General features: G+C 46.4%; 1 protein-coding gene across 2 annotated transcripts in view; it reads right to left on the bottom strand.

Annotated features, from left to right (window-relative positions):
- GPSM1 (G protein signaling modulator 1) overlaps positions 1–18,991 on the bottom strand; it is a 174,323-nt gene that overhangs the window by 107,738 nt on the left and 47,594 nt on the right. For both annotated transcript variants that reach the window (XM_040404836.1, XM_040404837.1), the window contains 5 exons: positions 8,192–8,413; positions 7,773–7,908; positions 6,899–7,041; positions 4,939–5,062; positions 4,015–4,130 (listed from right to left, as the gene is read on the bottom strand). In XM_040404836.1, coding sequence (XP_040260770.1) covers positions 4,015–4,130; positions 4,939–5,062; positions 6,899–7,041; positions 7,773–7,908; positions 8,192–8,413 — 741 coding nt within the window. The remainder of the gene's footprint in view (positions 1–4,014; positions 4,131–4,938; positions 5,063–6,898; positions 7,042–7,772; positions 7,909–8,191; positions 8,414–18,991) is intronic.

Genomic DNA, 18,991 nt, shown 5'->3' with positions numbered 1-18,991 from the left:
TCGGCAGAAATGAGCCGCAAAGTGATGCAGCTGTGCAGAGACGGCGGCACAGCTGAGATATGTCATGTCGGAGAGCGGGCAGGACGGAGATCGCCACACGGGGCCATGGTGTAAAGTAAGGGCACATGGGACGCTGAAGAAAAAACTGTCACGTGCCGGGGGTCCGAGGCAGACCTCCGGGACCTACTACGAGCAGGTCACAGGCAACTAGGGCTGCAACGATTAATCAACGTTATCGATAATATTCGATAACGGGATCAGTTGTCAACGAATCCCGTTATCGAATAATCGGCCGATTCGTTGCTATGCGGACGGGAGCCGGCGGTCGGGCGCTATGCCTGCGGGTCCTTGAACTTTAGATCACCGCATCTTTACTAACTTACAATGAAGCTCCAGTAACAGGCAGAGCAGGCGGCGGCGTAACGTCACTTACTCACGTGACGCGCAAGCTCCGAATGCTTCATTCATAAAGTAGGTGGAGCAGGCGCGTCACGTGAGTAAGTGACGTTACGCCGCCGCCGCCCGCTCTGCCGGTTACTGGAGCTTCATTGTAAGGTAAAAGAAGATGCGGTGATCTAAAGTAAAAGTTACTGACGGTTAAGGAATACTGCTGTGAGCGGCGGGGCTGGGGCTGTTATGGGGAGGGGGATCTGTGGATGGCACTGCTATGGGGGGGATCTGTGGATGGCACTGTTATGGAGGGGATCTGTGGATGGCACTGTTATGGAGGGGATCTGTGGATGGCACTGTTATGGAGGGGGATCTGTGTATGGCACTGTTATGGGGAAGGGGATCTGTGTATGGCACTGTTATGGAGGGGATCTGTGGATGGCACTGTTATGGAGGGGATCTGTGGATGGCACTGTTATGGGGAAGGGGATCTGTGGATGGCACTGCTATGGGGGAGATCTGTGGATGACACATATAGCATAAGATGCTGTATAGTGTCATCCATAGTTCCCCCCCATAGCATAGTCATCCACATATCCCCCTCCCCATAACAGTGCCATCCACAGATCCCCCTCCCCATAACAGTGCACAGATCCCCCTCCCCATAACAGTGCCATCCACAGATCCCCCATAACAGTGCCATCCACAGATCCCCCATAACAGTGCCATCCACAGATCCCCCATAACAGTGCCATCCACAGATCCCCCATAACAGTGCCATCCACAGATCCCCCATAACAGTGCCATCCACAGATCCCCCATAACAGTGCCATCCACAGATCCCCCATAACAGTGCCATCCACAGATCCCCCATAACAGTGCCATCCATCCACAGATCCCCCATAACAGTGCCATCCATCCACAGATCCCCCTCCCCATAACAGTGCACAGATCCCCCTCCCCATAACAGTGCCATCCACAGAACCCCCATAATAGTGCCATCCACAGATCCCCCCCATAATAGTGCCATCCACAGATCCCCTTCCCCATAACAGTGCCATCCACAGAACCCCTCCATAACAGTGCCATCCACAGATCCCCCCATAACAGTGCCATCCACAGATCCCCCCATAACAGTGCCATCCACAGATCCCCCCCATAACAGTGCCATCCACAGATCCCCCCATAACAGTGCCATCCACAGATCCCCCCATAACAGCGCCATCCACAGATCCCCCATAACAGTGCCATTCACAATTTGTTTTAATATGGCCTTTGAACATAATTTTTCAAGTAAAATCATATAAACCTCTTTTTTTTTTGTCATTTTGGTGTTTTTTCCGATTAAATCGATGAAATTATCGACAACTAATCGATTATTCAAGTAATCGTTAGCTGCAGCCCTACAGGCAACAGAACAGACATGACAGAAAAGCAGGTAAACAGAAGGGGTAACGGACCAAGAGTACCGGAGGATCACAGCAAAACCCGGAGGGCATAGCCAGTGAGCCCCGTACTTCACAGAGCCCCGGATGGTGGGGATGACTGGGCCGAGGGCTCACTGGTCGCACCTCCAGGAAGGTCCCGGAATGCTTGGCCCCTACCTACCAGGAACAGGCTGGGCACACAGGAACAGAACCGGACGTTGCCCCTGGCAAGCAGCATACACGGATACCAGAATAAAGGAACAGAAATACAGATACAGTCAAAGGGGTACACACGTACACGGGCAGGTTCACACTAGACACCGCAGCCAGCACGCAGCCCCTAGCAACCAGCCTACACAGAAACCTGCAGCCAGTACGCAAGGGGACATGCAGCCAGCCTACACGGCAACACACGTCACGGTGAACCGCACCGTGACAAAAATCCAGAAAGAGAGAAGTATGTCTTTAACAGTAGGGCTGGAGAGAAGGGGTTAGGTTAAGAAATTGGCACTGGGGGTTGGGGCGCCGTTTCAGTTTTCGCTTCAGGCAGCAGAAAGGCTAGGTGCACCGCTGGGTGCAGGTCCAGAAACCATGCGCCTGGAGTAAAAACTACTCCCTGACTGGATTATTCACTCCTCCTTTATTGCCTGTTTCCAAGTGTAAATGTCAGTAAATCCGCCCAAGAGCAAGAAGGATGTAAAAATGCCCGTACGAGAAAGGCTTTGTTGCACAGGGATTAAAGAAGTCCCAAAACGGGGTCAAAACAATAGGTATAAAGTCAACACATCGGTCCACATTTACCAATGTGAGTGCACCTGGATTCTGCAGTCAATCTAGGTTTAGAGAAAATTCTGCGCCTAGTCCAAAAAAGGGGGTGTGGCTTAGTGTGAAGGGGTGTGGTTTACATTGCAATATTTTGCACCAAAATTGCCCCAAAATTGTAACGTAATATTCTGTCTCAAACCAAGCCAACCAATAGTTGGCATAAAATTAGGCCTCTTTCACATGAGCAACTTTCCCGTCCGGGTGGGATGCGTGAAGCAAACGCATAGCATCCGGATTGAACCCTGACCCCTTCATTTCAATTAGTCTGAGGGGTTTTTTTTCATGCATCATTTCTCTGATCAGGAAAATTCGTAGCATGTTCTATATTCAGAGTTCTTCACGCAGCGCTGGCCCATAGAAGTGAATGGGGCTTGCGTTAAAAAAACGCATTGCATCCGGATGCAATGCGTTTTTCACTGATGGTTGCTAGGAGATGAAGATTGTTACTCTCCAGTTTTTTCATGAACAGACCCAGATGGTTTTCACGGATTGTTGCTAGGAGATGCTTTGGAAATAAAATTTGCAGCCTAGCAAGTGTCTGTGGAATACGGATGACATGTAGCGCAAAAACGTGACACAAGGACCAAACACGGATCCTTTATGGACATCTTTACAGATGAACCACTGATCATCTTGCCACGGATGTCATGGGGGACGTGTGAACGAGGCCTAAGGTTACTTTCACAATAGCGTTAGAAGAGTCCATTGCCGGAACTGCCTGCCAGATCCGGAAATCCGTGCGCAAACGGATATATTTTTTTTCCGGATCCGTTAGACTTATGCATTGGAATACCGGATCCGTCTTTCCGGTATCATCCGGAATAACGGATCCGGTATTTAATTTTTTCTAAGCTCGAAAGAACTGCGCAAGCGCAGACCGGAAAGCCGGATCCGGCGATTTACAAAACACTTGGTACCGGATCCGGCATTAATGCATTTCGATGGAAATTAATGCTGGATCCGGCAAGTGTGGTAGTGTTACGGGATTTTGGCCGGAAAAAATACCGCAGCAAGCTGCCGTATATTGGCCGGTCAAATACCATATAAGGGACGGAACGGAAGACGTCCTGATGCATACTGAACGGATTGCTTTCCATTCAGTATGCATGGGGACAAAACCGATGCGTTTTTTTCCGGTATTGAAAATAACGCTAGTGTGAAAGTACCCTTATTCTGAAGACAGATGTGGATTTCCAAAGAAAAGGATTGCAGAATGCTGATTATATACATTCACGGATCCTGGGGGTTTGAGGTTATGTTCATGGGAGATATTGGGTGTCCAATCTAAGAGGGATCAGCCATGTTGGACACTCAAAAATGAAAATGCATCTAAGATAGAAGCAAAACTACAACCCAGCGCGCTGCCACTCACTTGTAATACTCTGCTGAAGCATCAAACTTGCCGAGGAATATATGAGCGTTGCCCAGGTTGCTGTATGCTCTTCGCTCAGCAGCTTTATCTCCAAACTCCTTAGCAATGGACAATCTCTGCAGAAAACAGACATAAGAAACACGTTGATCTACCAAAGTCCCACGCACCCTTTTTGTCTATGTGAAAAGACAATGGTGGGATCATAAACGAGTCAATACTCCCTGCATTGGCGCAGTGTGCGTCTGCGCTGATGCTTATGAAACGATGGGTGACAAATGCCATCTTACGCCTATACAGTGACATCCAATAAAGGTGAACGTCAGAAAACCTCCCGACGTGCATCACCGATGAAACGCAGTGGGAATGCAACCTTACTGACTGTGAGCGGAGCGGCCAGCGTGACCGCACCAAGTATACTGTGTGATACATTTACCCTACATCAGGGATCAGTGGTGAAAATACAACTCCCAACATGCACACTTGCTTGGTTGTTCTCAGAAGTGCTATAGAAATGAATGGAGCATGCTGGGGGTTGTAGTTTCACAACAGCTGGAGGGCCGGAGGTATAGTATAGTATTTATTTTACACACACATGCACACAACAGTATCCGTACTGCAGTCTGCAAACCACGGATCCGCAAAATACTGACACCTTCAGTGTCCAATCCGCATTTTTCTCACTCCCATTGCTAGCATTGTCCACAATATGGCCGAGAACAGGACATGTTCTATAACATGCCAAATGGACACACGGATGACATCGGTGCGCGGTCCGTTTTTTTAATTTTTTTATGCGGATTCATAGAACCGAATGGATCCGTGTGCTATCCACAAAAAAGTGCGGACTGGGCACGGATGCAAAATAAGGTTGTGTGCATGAGGCCTTATATCGCTTTAAAAAGCACTTATATTATGCCAACTTACCTCTTTATGAAAAGCGATGGCCTCGTTGAAGTTGCCTAAGAGGTAGTGCGTGTTACCAAGATTTCCGTACGCTCGGCCCTGAGCGGCCCGGTCACCGAGCTCTTTTACCAGAGCTAAATTTCTCCTGCAGAACAGAGAGGTCGGTAACGGTGAGAAGGTGTCCGGTGCATTGACAAGCATCCAGCTACACGTCCTACAAACCCTAAACGTCCTCTGCAGCTAAAATGTAGGCCGCCTAGCGTCTTCGAAGGCAGGTGACATACATAAGGCTCTGCGACACACACAAATCATGGCCGCCAGCTGCTATCACTAGGAGGTTTATTATGTTGCTTCTGTTCACCTTCAAGAGCCATACACAAATACATGTACGTCAGACTTCCCCTTTTTGGGCACAAAGAGGCAAAATTTTTACAAGTATGTGTAGGGGAATAAAGGAACAGTGCTCAGTACGAAACAAACATAGGAGCCGTATCAAGTACATCAGGAAAAACTATACCACGGGTACTCGACTGGCGGACAGCTGTCCGAATTCGGAGAAGGGACAGCGAAACCTGTTGCCATACATTGGGGGAGAGCAGCATCTACTCCAATGCATTTAGCGAAACTACTATCCGTACCGGCAAGACAGGTAGTGAGACTCGCCAGCATCACGGTGTTGTACAGGGTGCATCCTCAGGATAGGTCATCAATATCAGATCGGCGGGGGTCCGACTCCTGGCACCAACTGTTTGAAGAGGCCGCCGCACTCGCTCGCAGCTTTCCTAGCACGGTGCCATCCATTGGATAGCAGCTGTGCTTGGTATCGGATGGGACAGAGCTGTGCCCAGGCCACGTGACGCCACGTGACCTATGAATAGGAAGAGGCCTAAGAGTCTGTGGTTTTATTATTTTTGGTGATCTGGGAACTAGTTCATTTTAGTGTCTGGGGTTTTTAATTTATTTAAACAGTCTGTTCTGGTGTTTGATTATTTTTAAGGGCTGGTCTGGAGTTTAAATAATTTAAGGGTTCTGTTCTGGGGTCTGAATTATTTTTTTAGGGGGCTAGTTAATATTAGGGTTTGACAGGGGTATGTATTCATCTTAGCCGTCTGAACAAGTTTAGAAGGCTGAGGTCTAATCTTTGAGGTCTGGTCTATTTTCCTCCTAAGAATTGAGGCAAAGAGTTCTATAAAGTTTACAGAAAATTAACAAGGCAACATCTTTACTGTTGGTGTTCAGCCCGGACTATCGTCTGACCGTAGATCCAGGTTAAGAGGAGCTGTACTAAGGCTGGTTAGTATGTGCGTTATACAAATATGCGCTAATAGATCACGATCGCAGGTCGTTGTAGATTGGAGGTCTTTTTATACTCCTACCAAGATTTGAAACCATTTAGCTGGAATGTCACCCTTTGGATTACATGGTATATATATATATATCTATGTCATATCCAAGGGCGGAATGGTAAAAGTGTCCCCATGTTGCAGGCGGGTCCATATTGACAGAAGGCAGGGCAGCACAAGTAGGCAGGACCAACAGTAGGCAATACCACAGTGCAGCACAAAATACCGCCCCAGCAGAACCAAATATCACAGTGCTACACAAAATACTGCCACCCACGCCACAGTATTCAACTGCATCACTGCAGCCACTGGCCGGGTGCATAAGTAGTTGATGCTCCTAGCATTAATTAATGCTTAGAGCAGGGGTAGGCAACCTCCGGCACTCCAGCTGTTGTGAAACTACAACTCCCAGCATGCATACTTCCTCGGCTCTTCTTAGAACTTTCACAGAAATAAATGGAGCATGCTGGGAATTGTAGTTTCACAACAGCTAGAGTGCCGAAGGTTGCTGATCCCTATCATCAGACCGTTATGTCACCAACCTGCAGCCCCCTGGGAAATTTCCCTGTAGGGTCTATGGCCAGTCCACCCCTGGTCATATCAGAGACAACAGTAAAATCATAAGGTTTACTACTCACTCATAATAATCAGTGGCCTTTAACAAGGTCTCCTTGACCTCTTCGGACAGGTCTCCTGGGATCTGAGGCATGTTCCACGACAACTGCTTTCCTTTAGCATGGTAAACGTTCCCGGCATTGTACAACGCTCGAGCTTCACCCACCTGCCGTCACGGGGAAAAGTGTAATCAATCAGTTCACGCTATTTTAGGTTTCGTCCACAGTGGTGTAACGCAACGAATAATTTCTGAAACCTTTCGTATAGGTAAAGGCAAACAAATGATCCAAGTGTAGCAGAGTTATTGTTTATTTTGTGCAATGAAGTTTATGAATATCTGCAATATCTGTAATTTCGAACAGCAAGATGATCTGTGTACGGTGACAAACTCAGCTCTGCTCCATCTTTGTATGTGCCCTCTCCAAAGGAAAACACATTTAAAGATGGACTGGCATAGTGTTGGCACTAGTGCATCACACCATTGAGATCACTGTAGTGGTACTGATTCAGTCTACGGCAAGTGCATCCTATGTCCATGGGAAAATGGTACATACCAGGGGCGCACCACCAATGAGGCCAGGTGAGGCAGCACCAGGTAGGGGCAACAGAAGGGCCATGGGCGATGAACGCTTTCATTGTGGCAAAGGGTTTAGGTTAAGAAATTGGCACCATTGGGCACGGTTTTAGTTTTCGCCTCCGGCAGCAGAAGGCTGGTACATACAGTATATTGATCATGTAGCAGTCTCCCGGGTCAACCATATATTTACAGTATATATTCCAGGCATGGGCTGAGTGGGGGCTCTCTTCACATCTGCACAGGCTTAAAGGGGTTTTAAGTTATAGAACGTATAGATCTACTATGAGAGCAAGCTGCAAATATCCTACTGTATTTTGTACCTTGTCTCCTTGCTCTCGAGAAATGTCCAGATGCCTCTGACAGCAAGCAATGGCTTCATCATACTGACCGAGGATCTTTAGTGTGTTCCCAAGATTTCCGCTGGCTTTTGCCTCTCCAATGCGATCTCCGATGGACCTACAATTTACAAGAATTTTTTTTTTTTTTAAAACTACATTATACACCAGCAGGCTATTCTCATCAATACACCTGCATTTTAAAGGATAGATTGGAAGGGTCTCCAGACATATACCTCTGAGGTATCCTGCCGTATAGGCATACAATGGCACCCATTGCGCATAGGCCTCCATGTTAACAAAAAAAATAAAAAAATGTATACCTTCTCAGAGGTTAAAACAAATGCATAAAAAAAAATGTACATGTCTAGAAGCAACCTCATACTTCACTAAACACATCTCACCTGGCAAGTGTTAGATCATGCTTGTGATACTCAAGAGCCTTGGAGTATTCCTTCAGATAGAAGTAGGCATTGCCCAGCTGACTGTAGATGGCACTAAGCGTCTTCAGATCCTCGGTTCCAACCTGAACAGCAGCTTCGAAGAAAGCAGTGCCAGCTTTGAAATCACCCGCTTTGCAAAGTCGTTCCCCCTCGAGTGCTAGCTCCAGACAGGAGGCCTCCATCCTGCAAGACACAAAGACATATTACTGACTCAAGATTATAAGAATATATACACACATTTTTTTATTAGATTTTTTACACGGGTCAATGAGATTTTTCCTACTTTACATTTTGTGTGTCGTCTCTTTGCTAATTGTTGACAGTTTGGGTTGACCATTAAACCTATGGACCATAATCTATAAACAAGAGCGTAATCTTGACTCATGGCTTTAATACATTCTTACAGAATAATGTATTAGGCGTCGTCGTTTCAACAAACTTTGCATAAATCAACAGTACAAGTGAATATAATAAACTTTGTAAATATATCCTATCAGAGAAAAATGCCTCTCTTTCTCCACTCATGAGCCATTTCTTCTGCTGCTGCATCTAGGGAGTTTTCTATCTCACTCCAGTGCTGGGCTCACTGCTACACTGCTGTATAATGTTCTCCATAGTGCTGCTTAGGTCTCATGCACATAACCAGATGTCCCCTCCGCATTTTTCGCGTATTGCACACTAACCCATTCATTTCTATAGGTCCGCAACCACAAAAAAATGGACAGCACATGGATGTCATCCTTGTGTTGTCCGCATCCATGTGTCTATACCGCAAATTATAGAACACGTCCTATTCTTCTCTGTGTTACAAACAAAAATGGTCATTTCTAGTGATGGGGAGTAAGAAAAATGTAGATTGCACATGGAAGGTGTCTGTATTTTACGGACATGGTCATGTGTATAAGGCCTAAGGGTGTGCTATAGAGAAACAGTGGAGCAGTATCCCCTCTTCTCTCTGTGTGCTGTGTATAGGAGACATCAGAGCAGCTAGCCTCCATTCAGGGGCGCAACTACCATAGCGGCAGACCATGCGACTGCTATGGGGCCCAGGGCAAGAGGGGGCCCAGTCTTAGTTGGGATTATCTCCTCTTCTACTGGAGGTGAAAACTTGGTCAGGTCTCTATCCTCTAAAGGAACAACTTTTAGCAAACGAGGCAGTGAAAAAATGGCCCAAGGGTCATTGAAAGGGGTTTAGTCAGAAACCCTTCTGTCCTGTGTGGGGGCCTGGTTTGATCCTTGCTATGGGGCCCTTACTTCTCTATGTACGCCACTGCCTCCAATCACTAGCTCAGGGAGAGCAGACAATTAGAGATGGAGCCCTCAGAGGGGAAAAATGGTGACAAATGCAGAATAGCCATATAATGTCACAATAGTGTTATTCCAGAAAAGACTGGTATGCGCCAAAATATAAGTACATCCGACTGCTGCCACTTTCAACATCTTTTGGTGATCATCTCACAACCACATAGGATATAAAGAAATTCGATATGAATATGACATTGTGCACCTTTAAGAAAATAAAAAGTTGCATGCAATTCACACGTAAACCTAATGTCTGCGATGCTTGTGCGTATTGACTGGTCACCATGTAGCGACTCCCCCTCCCCGCCCAATAGTCTTTGTTCTCGACATAGAAACATAAATCAATGCAGCCTAAAAATAAAGCCTAAAGAAAACAAAGCCCATAAGGGTAAGAAACTCCCATGTATCCATGTCTGGGAAGTCACGTAAGATTTGGAACTTGGGAGTCATTTTCCAGAAAATGTGATACAAATAAATTAGTTAAAAAAATAATAAAGTAAATTAAACCAGAAAAGACCCCTTTCTGTGATTTAGACATAGTCGTCTTGCGACTAAAAGGAAATAGACGTGTTTATCGGAAACATTCGTCAGGTCGCAGAATGGAATGCTTTGGTGAAAAGATGTGCCAGGCGGGCTCGCCAGCTGTGAACGCTGCATTTATAACAATGAGGTTTGAAGTTTAGTTTTGATAAAACATGTTTAATGTCATGCCAAAAAAAATAAAATAAAAAACAGCAAAGGAGCCGATGCACATTGTACGCACACGTTCAAGTGTCTGCAAAGCACTGGAAGCATTAGAGACGGCTCGTGTCTAACGAGTCTCGTCAGAAAATGACCTAATGTCGCGATTTTATTTGTTTAAAAAAAAAAAAATGAAATCTTGCAGTTTTCACTATGGCCACCGAGCCTCATATTAGTCTGTCTCTTGCTCTCATCAGTCATTTCATTATCATCACAGGCAGGATTAAAGTGATAAGTATAGATATCACAGGATCCTTCCACCGTTGATAATAGGTAATAGTCACAGCTCACCTCCTCCCCCTACCTGCACAATAACCTTTGTCCAGGTCACGGAGTATGCCCACAACACTCTCTCATAGAAGTTAATCAGTCATTTCCAGACTATAGGTTCCTATGGTCCATGCAGCTGCTGTATAACATTGTCTTTCCCCCATGTCCCCCTACCTGACCTGTCCATGACAGTTAATAGCACAATGCCTTCTCCAGTCTCGCAGGCCCACGGCCTGGGGGCAACATTGGATTCTGTCTCGTCCTTTAAGCCACACATCCAAACCCTCACCTCCACTCAAGAACATCTCTTGTATTCGCTCCTTCCTCACCCCGGAGTCAGCTAAAATGCTAGTGCGTGCCCTCGTCATCTCCCGCCTGGACTACTGCCACATCCTCCTCTGTGGCCTCCCATCCAGCACTCTCGCTTCCCTCCAATCTATTCTCAGTATTTTCATACTGTGTATGCATAACCCCTCTTGATGTACAGCTCAGATAAGAAGAAATGTCCCGATAAACAAGAACAGAAACAAATTTTAAAAAAATCTACACCCAGAAAATTTAAACAAATGAGAAAATAAAATAATATACTTCTGTTTATGGTTTTAATTCCTTTTAAGCTTGAGTTTTTGTGTTGAACATTTTTTAAAGATTTTCCATATCACCATATATGTAGAGATCACCTCTCAGCAGTCATCTCATCATCATCACAGGAAGGATTGCAATATCACATTATATATATATATATATATATATATATATATATATATATATATATATATATATACACACATACACACACACACACACACACAGTAGGTAACACAAGATTTACCATTCACAATAGGTGATGTCACAGCTCACCTCCTCCCCCTCACCGCACAATGACCTCTGCACGTGACAGACAGGCATGCCCATAAGACTTCAGACTACATTTTCCCGTGGTCCATGTGGATGATGTAAAGCTTATCTCTGAATACTGTTAATAGTAACTCAGGCGAGATGGCTGCACCAATCGTCCACATGCACATAAAATAAAATAAATCTATAATCACCAATCTAATCCAGTGGATAAGGCAATAACTTAATATAACCGGAATACCCCTTTAAGTTATGTTAAACTTTCACATTGCGAAGCTCAGGTTAGGAGCCACTTCTAGAGGGAACCTGTCAGCAGGTTTGGGGCTACTAAAACCAGCATGCCATTATGCATCTTGTAGTTTAGGGTTTCAAACCAGTCTATGGCAAACCCATCCATCCCTACAAAGGGTAGAAAAAATAAATAATAATCTGACTTATCAGGAGAAAAAGAGTCCAGGACTCTTCTCCAGCAGCATCAGAGCAGCGCACTGACTAGGCCGAGAACTGTACACTTTGCTTCACTGCGCATGTGTCTGATGTGCACTACGGAGAGGTGTACTGTAGGCGGCTCTATCAGCGCAGTGCATACACGCCCAGTGCCACTGGAGAAGAGTCCTGGACTCTTGTCCTGGTAAGTTTTGATTTACTATCGTTTTCCGGGGGTGTGTTTGCTGTGGCAGGTTTGGGACCCTAAACCTTAGCTGTTTAACTGCATTTTAGTGGCCCTCAAACCAGACAGTAGGTTCCCCTTAAATATTATAACATGGAATTGCATTACCAGACGATCTGTAATATTACGCCATCTACTATGACACCAAGCAGGAGCAAATCTCATACACATTTATGTGAAATGCTGTTTTTTTTTTTTTTTTTTATTATCTGCAAAGAAACAGCAAAACCTGTGAACTCAGTCCTGGTGTCCAGCAGTCAGCCACGTACACACCGTGTAGACCTCCTGGACTAAGAACAGACAGCTCCAATGTAAAGTGTTTTCCCCCCTAATGTTTTGTCACCCAGAAATGTGCACTTTTTTAACAAAGGCCGGACCCTGTGACTGAGCACAGAGGACACCGCCTGCGACCTTACCCCATGGCTGATTTATAACCCACGTTCCTGAGAAGGAGACATCAGAAGACAATGATCTGTAAGATGCTTTATTGTAACTGCTGGACCAGAGGCCAAAGCTGTAAACTCTCATCTGCTCTGCCCGTATGAGACGTGCATGGGTTAAAGCCGGATTTCCACACATTTGCATGGAATTATGACATTCCTGTTTGCTGGCTGATTAGACCCGGCATTGGGAGGCCTTCAGTGATCGGATGCCAGGACGCACATTCAAAATAGAAAGACGCACAATTCATGGCATCACTTATAGGTTATCTGCTATCATTTTATGTTTGGAGTGTGTTTTATGCGCAATTTAGTCCAGTCCAGTACAGAAAGCTTTAAAGGGGTTGTTCAGGTTTTTAGAAGTGATGGCCTATCCTCACCCTGACACCCTCCCCCCACAGCCAGTGCCAGCAGAGTGCTCGTCCACAGCCAGTGCCAGCAGAGTGCTCGTCCACAGCCAGTGAGCCAGCAGAGTGCTCGTCCACAGCCAGTGAGCCAGCAGAGTGCTCGTCCACAGCCAGTGCCAGCAGAGTGCTCGTCCACAGCCAGTGCCAGCAGAGTGCTCGTCCACAGCCAGTGCCAGCAGAGTGCTCGTCCACAGCCAGTGCCAGCAGAGTGCTCGTCCACAGCCAGTGCCAGCAGAGTGCTCGTCCACAGCCAGTGAGCCAGCAGAGTGCTCGTCCACAGCCAGTGAGCCAGCAGAGTGCTCGTCCACAGCCAGTGTCAGCAGAGTGCTCGTCCACAGCCAGTGCCAGCAGAGTGCTCGTCCACAGCCAGTGCCAGCAGAGTGCTCGTCCACAGCCAGTGCCAGCAGAGTGCTTCACAACCAGTGCAAGCAGTGCTCCCCCACAATTAGTGCAAGCAGAGTTTTCCCCCACGACCAGTGCCAACAGAGTGTTCCCCCAAAACCAGAGCCAGCTGAGTGCCCTCTCGCAATCAGTGCCAGCAGAGTGCTCTCCCACAACCGATGCCAGCAGAGTAACTCCCTAAAAACTGTGCTAGCAAAGCCTACGAACAGTGCCAGTAGAGGACTGTAATAATCAGTACCAGCAAGTGCCTTGTAAATAATACAGCGTGCTCCCTCACAGTCAATCCCTTGGCACAGAGGTACACAGTGCAATGACATTTTGCATGCTTGCAACTGCCACTAGGGCAAACTCGTCCGTATTAGGGTTGCACCAGGAGTCGAAGTATCGATGCCCATTTGATACTTTTGTACCTGGATCGATACAATACCGGGATTTGCCATTTACCGATACTAGGCTGCACTACTGCGCAGCCTAGTATCAGTTAGAGAATATGTCATGCGCCACTCTCAGCACGCGCCATGTTCTCCTCAGCAGCACAGTGAAGAAGGAGAGAGTCGCTCCCACCTCACTGTGTCGCTGCTACCACCAATAAGAACATAGTACTGAGGGGAGAGAAGAGCCTCTAGGAGTAACGGCAACGCCCCCATTGCTCCTAGAGGCTCATTTGCATATATTAAAACATAATTTTTCTCAGCAATGCGGGCACATATGAACATGGGACCAACACAGATGCCTTCAGCTGCCAAGAGCACAAATAACAGGTCAGCCAGTGTCATAGGTACAAAACTGCTGACAGATGCCCTTTCTGGTATACGCCTCCTGAGCACCTACATTATGGTAGCACTTCTGCACGGACGTGCCTATGTAGAAAGGCTGCAGGGAGACCATGTTGTTGGCTTTGTCTGCAAGAACGTAAGTGATTCTACACAACTCCTGAATGGTGTCTGCCACCTCAGATGAATCCTCCAGGTCAGGCTCTTTGTTATATCTGACAAATGACTAGGAGGGGTAGTGGCTCTCCTTAAGGAGACCATCTGTGTATGGACATGGCAATGCTGCATGGGAAAATAATATGCAAAGAGAACTGTCTCGCTGGCGCCACCTTGTGAAAGAGTCTGAGTCTGACTTGGGACATAAGGGAAACCAGCAAAGCCAAATATCCAGCTTTTTTCCCTCTTCATGCCCCAAAGCTTGTTAAAAAGTCAGACTGACTCATAGGGAGCCTCTTCCAGAAGGTGGCGCTAGCGAGGCGGTTCTCTTTGTATATGACAACTGACTATAAATACCTGAGAACATTCATTCATCAATGTAATTGTATGGGTCTGTAACACACGCCGGCCGTGTATACCATGGTAACCAGAGAACGCCCCGCATCGGTATTCCACGGGGTCTCTCTCTGTTGTCATGGTTACTTTTCAGAAAGAAAGAGAAAAACAATAGATCCAATCACAGCATTTAATGAATCAGTCAGGTCCTCCCGGTGTGATCATTTCCAGTTGTTGCTAGGACAAGTATCAGACCAGCGAATGCACTGGAATATTATATATTATACATGTCCTAGTAGTCAGCTTGGAAGGTAGGATATTTCCCAACCCATGCTGCAGCGTTTAATGTAGTGTTTGCCACTTTCCAAACCGTCTTGATTGAGGAAAATCGCATTGTGTACACAGGTTACTTGCAGAGCGATGCGTTTCCAATGGGCACTATGACTGCCCATTAAAAAATATAAAGGTGACGATACGTTTCGGGGCCTCCACTTGGGCCGTCAGTCACATCGTATCACACCAAGACAAGGGCAGCCCAAATTGTTCATGCTTCCTTGGTGTGGGATGATACGACTAATAGGGCCCAGGTGGACGCCCGAAACGCGTATCACCTATTGTATGCCGGTTTAAGTGCTCCAATAAATTTTGTTTTTATAGGCAGTCGATTTGCTGGAAATTTTTGGACTTTCGATGTGCTGGTGACACATAACGTAAGCTGAGGTCAGCAAGGACAGGAGCTCGGAATTTGATTTTGTTCTATGTGTGTTTCCATGGTTACAGACTCCGCAGTCGGCTGTTGTGTGTTACTCCACGTCCTCTGCCCCATCTTCTTGCTCCACCTACTTGAAGGGGGCAGAAGGAGCTTTCTTGTGGCAGAATGTCTATGTAATATCTCTCTATCTCATATCTATCTAATATCTATCTATCTATCTATCTATCCATCTCTTTCATATCTCTCTCTCTCATATCTTTCTCATGAGAGAGAGAGAGAGAGAGATATGAGAGAGAGAGAGAGAGAGAGAGAGAGAGAGAGAGATATGAGAGAGATATGAAGGAGATATGAGAGAGAGAGAGATATGGAGAGAGATATGAGAGAGAGAGAGAGAGAGAGAGAGAGAGATATGGAGAGAGATATGAGAGAGAGAGAGAGAGAGAGAGAGAGAGAGAGAGATATGAGAGAGAGAGAGAGAGAGAGAGAGAGAGAGAGAGAGAGAGAGATATGAGAGAGAGAGAAATATGAGAGAAATATAGAGATGAGAGAGATATGAGAGAGAGAGAGAAAATTTGAGAGAGAGAGATATGAGAGAGAGAGAGAAAATTTGAGAGAGAGAGATATGAGAGAGAGATATAAGAGAGAGAGAGAGAGAGAGAGAGATGAGAGAGAGAGAGATGCGAGAGAGAGAGATATGAGAGAGAGAGAGATATGAGAGAGAGAGAGAGAGATATGAGAGAGAGAGAGAGAGAGATATGAGAGAGAGAGAGAGATATGAGAGAGAGAGAGATATGAGAGAGAGAGAGATATGAGAGAGAGAGAGATATGAGAGAGAGAGAGAGAGAGATATGAGAGAGAGAGAGAGAGAGATATGAGAGAGAGAGAGAGATATGAGAGAGAGAGAGATATGAGAGAGAGAGAGAGAGAGAGAGAAATGTGAGAGAGAGAGAGAGAGAAATATGAGAGAGAGAGAGAGAGATATGAGAGAGAAATATGAGAGAGAGATATGAGAGAGAAATATGAGAGAGAGAGAAATATGAGAGAGAGATGAGAAAGAGAGAGAAATATGAGAGAGAGAGAGAGAGAGAGAGAGAGATCTCTCTCTCTATCTCATATCTATCTATCTCTCTCTCTCTATCTAATATCTAAATATTGACAGCACATCCACAGGATACTACGTCCCTGTCCCCATTGGACGAAGTGCCCGGAGGTGTAGGAACTAGAAGAGCCGAGCGGCCTGTTCTACATGGTCTTCGTAGCTCCCATAGAAGCACACCCCGCTCTGTTGTTTCCTAGTCCCGACCGCCTCTGGTCGCTGCATGCGGGTGAGCAGTGGTCAGGGGCCCCTCCATGAGACAGGAATACCCCTCCAATATTTATAAATATTCTCAAGGGAATTCTCGAAGATTTGGGTTGCACAGTCACACCAGGTAAGCTATGATTCCCAGTAAAATTGCTGTAAATCCAGCACTTTTATGATTCCCAGTTGGGAAAATATTTGAAAAAAAAATGGCCGTGCCTGGTTATAGCCCTTGTCTGTATGATCACATTTCCAGGCAATATCTGTTGAAAACATTACTGGGATGATCCGAATATTGTTACAGACATTGACATGGGACCACTATTCATTCCTCGTATATTGACCTTGAAGAAGGATTTCAGCAAGCAATCTGCTGTCCCAAGACTCTCATCAGTAGGACCTGTCAGCATGCTTATGTCAATTTGTTCATACACTTCCAGGAGGAATAACAGATGAATGCAGAAAAAATAAAAAATCAAAAGAATTCAAAGAGTTTAAAGAATTGTCATCTAAAATACGTATTGACTTCAGGAGAGCGGACAGGTCCTCTTTGATGGCATTGTACGAGAAGAAAAGCAGATATTAGAACGCCCTCCGTTTTTAGTAGATCGGACTACGTGACACAGCGTTTGTGCTCAGACAGCATATGGAGGCAAATAGGCCGACACTGGCGGCCAGCAGCAAAACACTAAGCACTATTTTCTTGCAGCAGCAGAGATGTGATCATGGGCAGATTGAAGGCGATGTGGTCATGTCTGAAGGTCCCTGGGAAGGATAAGTACCAGGGTAGCCTGGTGGTATCTGAAGGGGTCAGCAATCCCCTGCACACCGTCCCTTACAAACAACTGGGTCCACTCAGCCATTCATGGACCCCCCTATAAAGCACAACAGCTGACTGCACATCAGAGATACATCTGGAGCAATGGTCTGATTGGTGAAGTGTCTTACATGGTATAAACTACTTCTGCAGTGAGCCGCAGGGGAGTGCAGAGAGGATAGGAGTGGTTGTAGGAGGAACACTGCCCCTCCAGCACCAGCAGGGGCCCCTACACACTAGATGCAACACGTCTCACTTTCTCTATGCAACCATGGGGCTGCCCCTTCTCGATGACAGACTAAACGGATCCACAGTATCCTCAGAGGGATGTTGGACCTTAGCACATTCCACAATCTGCCTGTAAAGTACGTCCAGCCTCCCAAAGCCTTTCATCTCCTGGACAAGTTAGCTGTGACGTTCAAAAGTCCTTTTAGAAAGATTATCTCCACAGAGCTTCTGCACACACCTCCTCTCAACACTGGTATGCTACACAAATATTTATTTTTTTGCTCTTCGCTGATTTAAAGGTTTCTCTACACCTTTGCTTCTTCTGGCTGCTCTCTAAGGTCTGGTCTCAGTTTGCATCTGGTCTCTTCACTGTCTGAGCTTTAACTGAATCTACTTCACTGCTGACTCCCTCTGCCCTATGGCGAGCGTGGAAATAGCCCCACCTAGTGACAGCAAGCAAGGCCTGTTAACTTGTGCCAGTTACGTACAGACCATGCATAGTACACATTTTAATCCTTTTTGCAGGATAGCACTGCCATAGCAGTGGGACACTGCACTTCCAGCACCAGCAGGGGGGGCTCCACTCTATATACACCCCAGTCATTGCATTCCATTATTGGTATTATTACCGCCAACTCCAGTCTCTACAGCGTTTGCAGAAATCCACAGTCAAGGCCTTTTCTGCAGGGAAATTGAAATGAATGGGGCTGTCATAAAACGTCACGGGCCTACACTGTACCGCACATAGAGTTTTTTCATATGGACATACGGACGCATTATACACATGCAAACTTTGCGTTCTTCTGAAGCTCTTCTCTGCCTTTTTTTTTTCACTGTAAGGTCAGTGTCAGACAGCCATGTGCAGTCCAGGAAAAACAGTCCATGTGTCGGGCACTTCTCCTAGACCGACCGACGGCAGATCCTCTGACCCGAACTCATGGCTTGTGGCTTACTGTTAGTGTTTCTGCCTTCCATACTGCAACACCTGAATTTGAGCCCAAGCCGAAAAAAAAAGCTTAGGGTTACTTTCACACTGGCGGTAGCCTTTTCCAGCAGGCTGTTCTGGCGGGGGAACAGCTTGCCGGATCCGTGCTACCGCAAGTCCACCATGCCGCCAGAGTTCTGCTCCGGCCCCATTCGCTATAATGGGGGTGGGCCCGAGGTCCGGTCACAGCACGGCAAACATGCCGAGAAGCGGCCAGACAAAAACCGCAGCGTGCTGTAGTTTTATTACCTCTGGCCCGCCCTCCATTATAGTGAATGGGGCCGGAGCGTACTTCCGCCAGCACGGTGGACTTGCGGTAGCACGGATCCGGCAGGCTGTTCCCCCACCGGAAAAAGCTACCGCC

The sequence above is a fragment of the Bufo bufo genome, chromosome 8 (assembly GCF_905171765.1).
Source record: "Bufo bufo chromosome 8, aBufBuf1.1, whole genome shotgun sequence".
NCBI lineage: Eukaryota > Metazoa > Chordata > Amphibia > Anura > Bufonidae > Bufo > Bufo bufo.
Note: the sequence above shows the minus strand (reverse complement) of the source record. Positions and strands in the feature narration are given on the sequence as shown.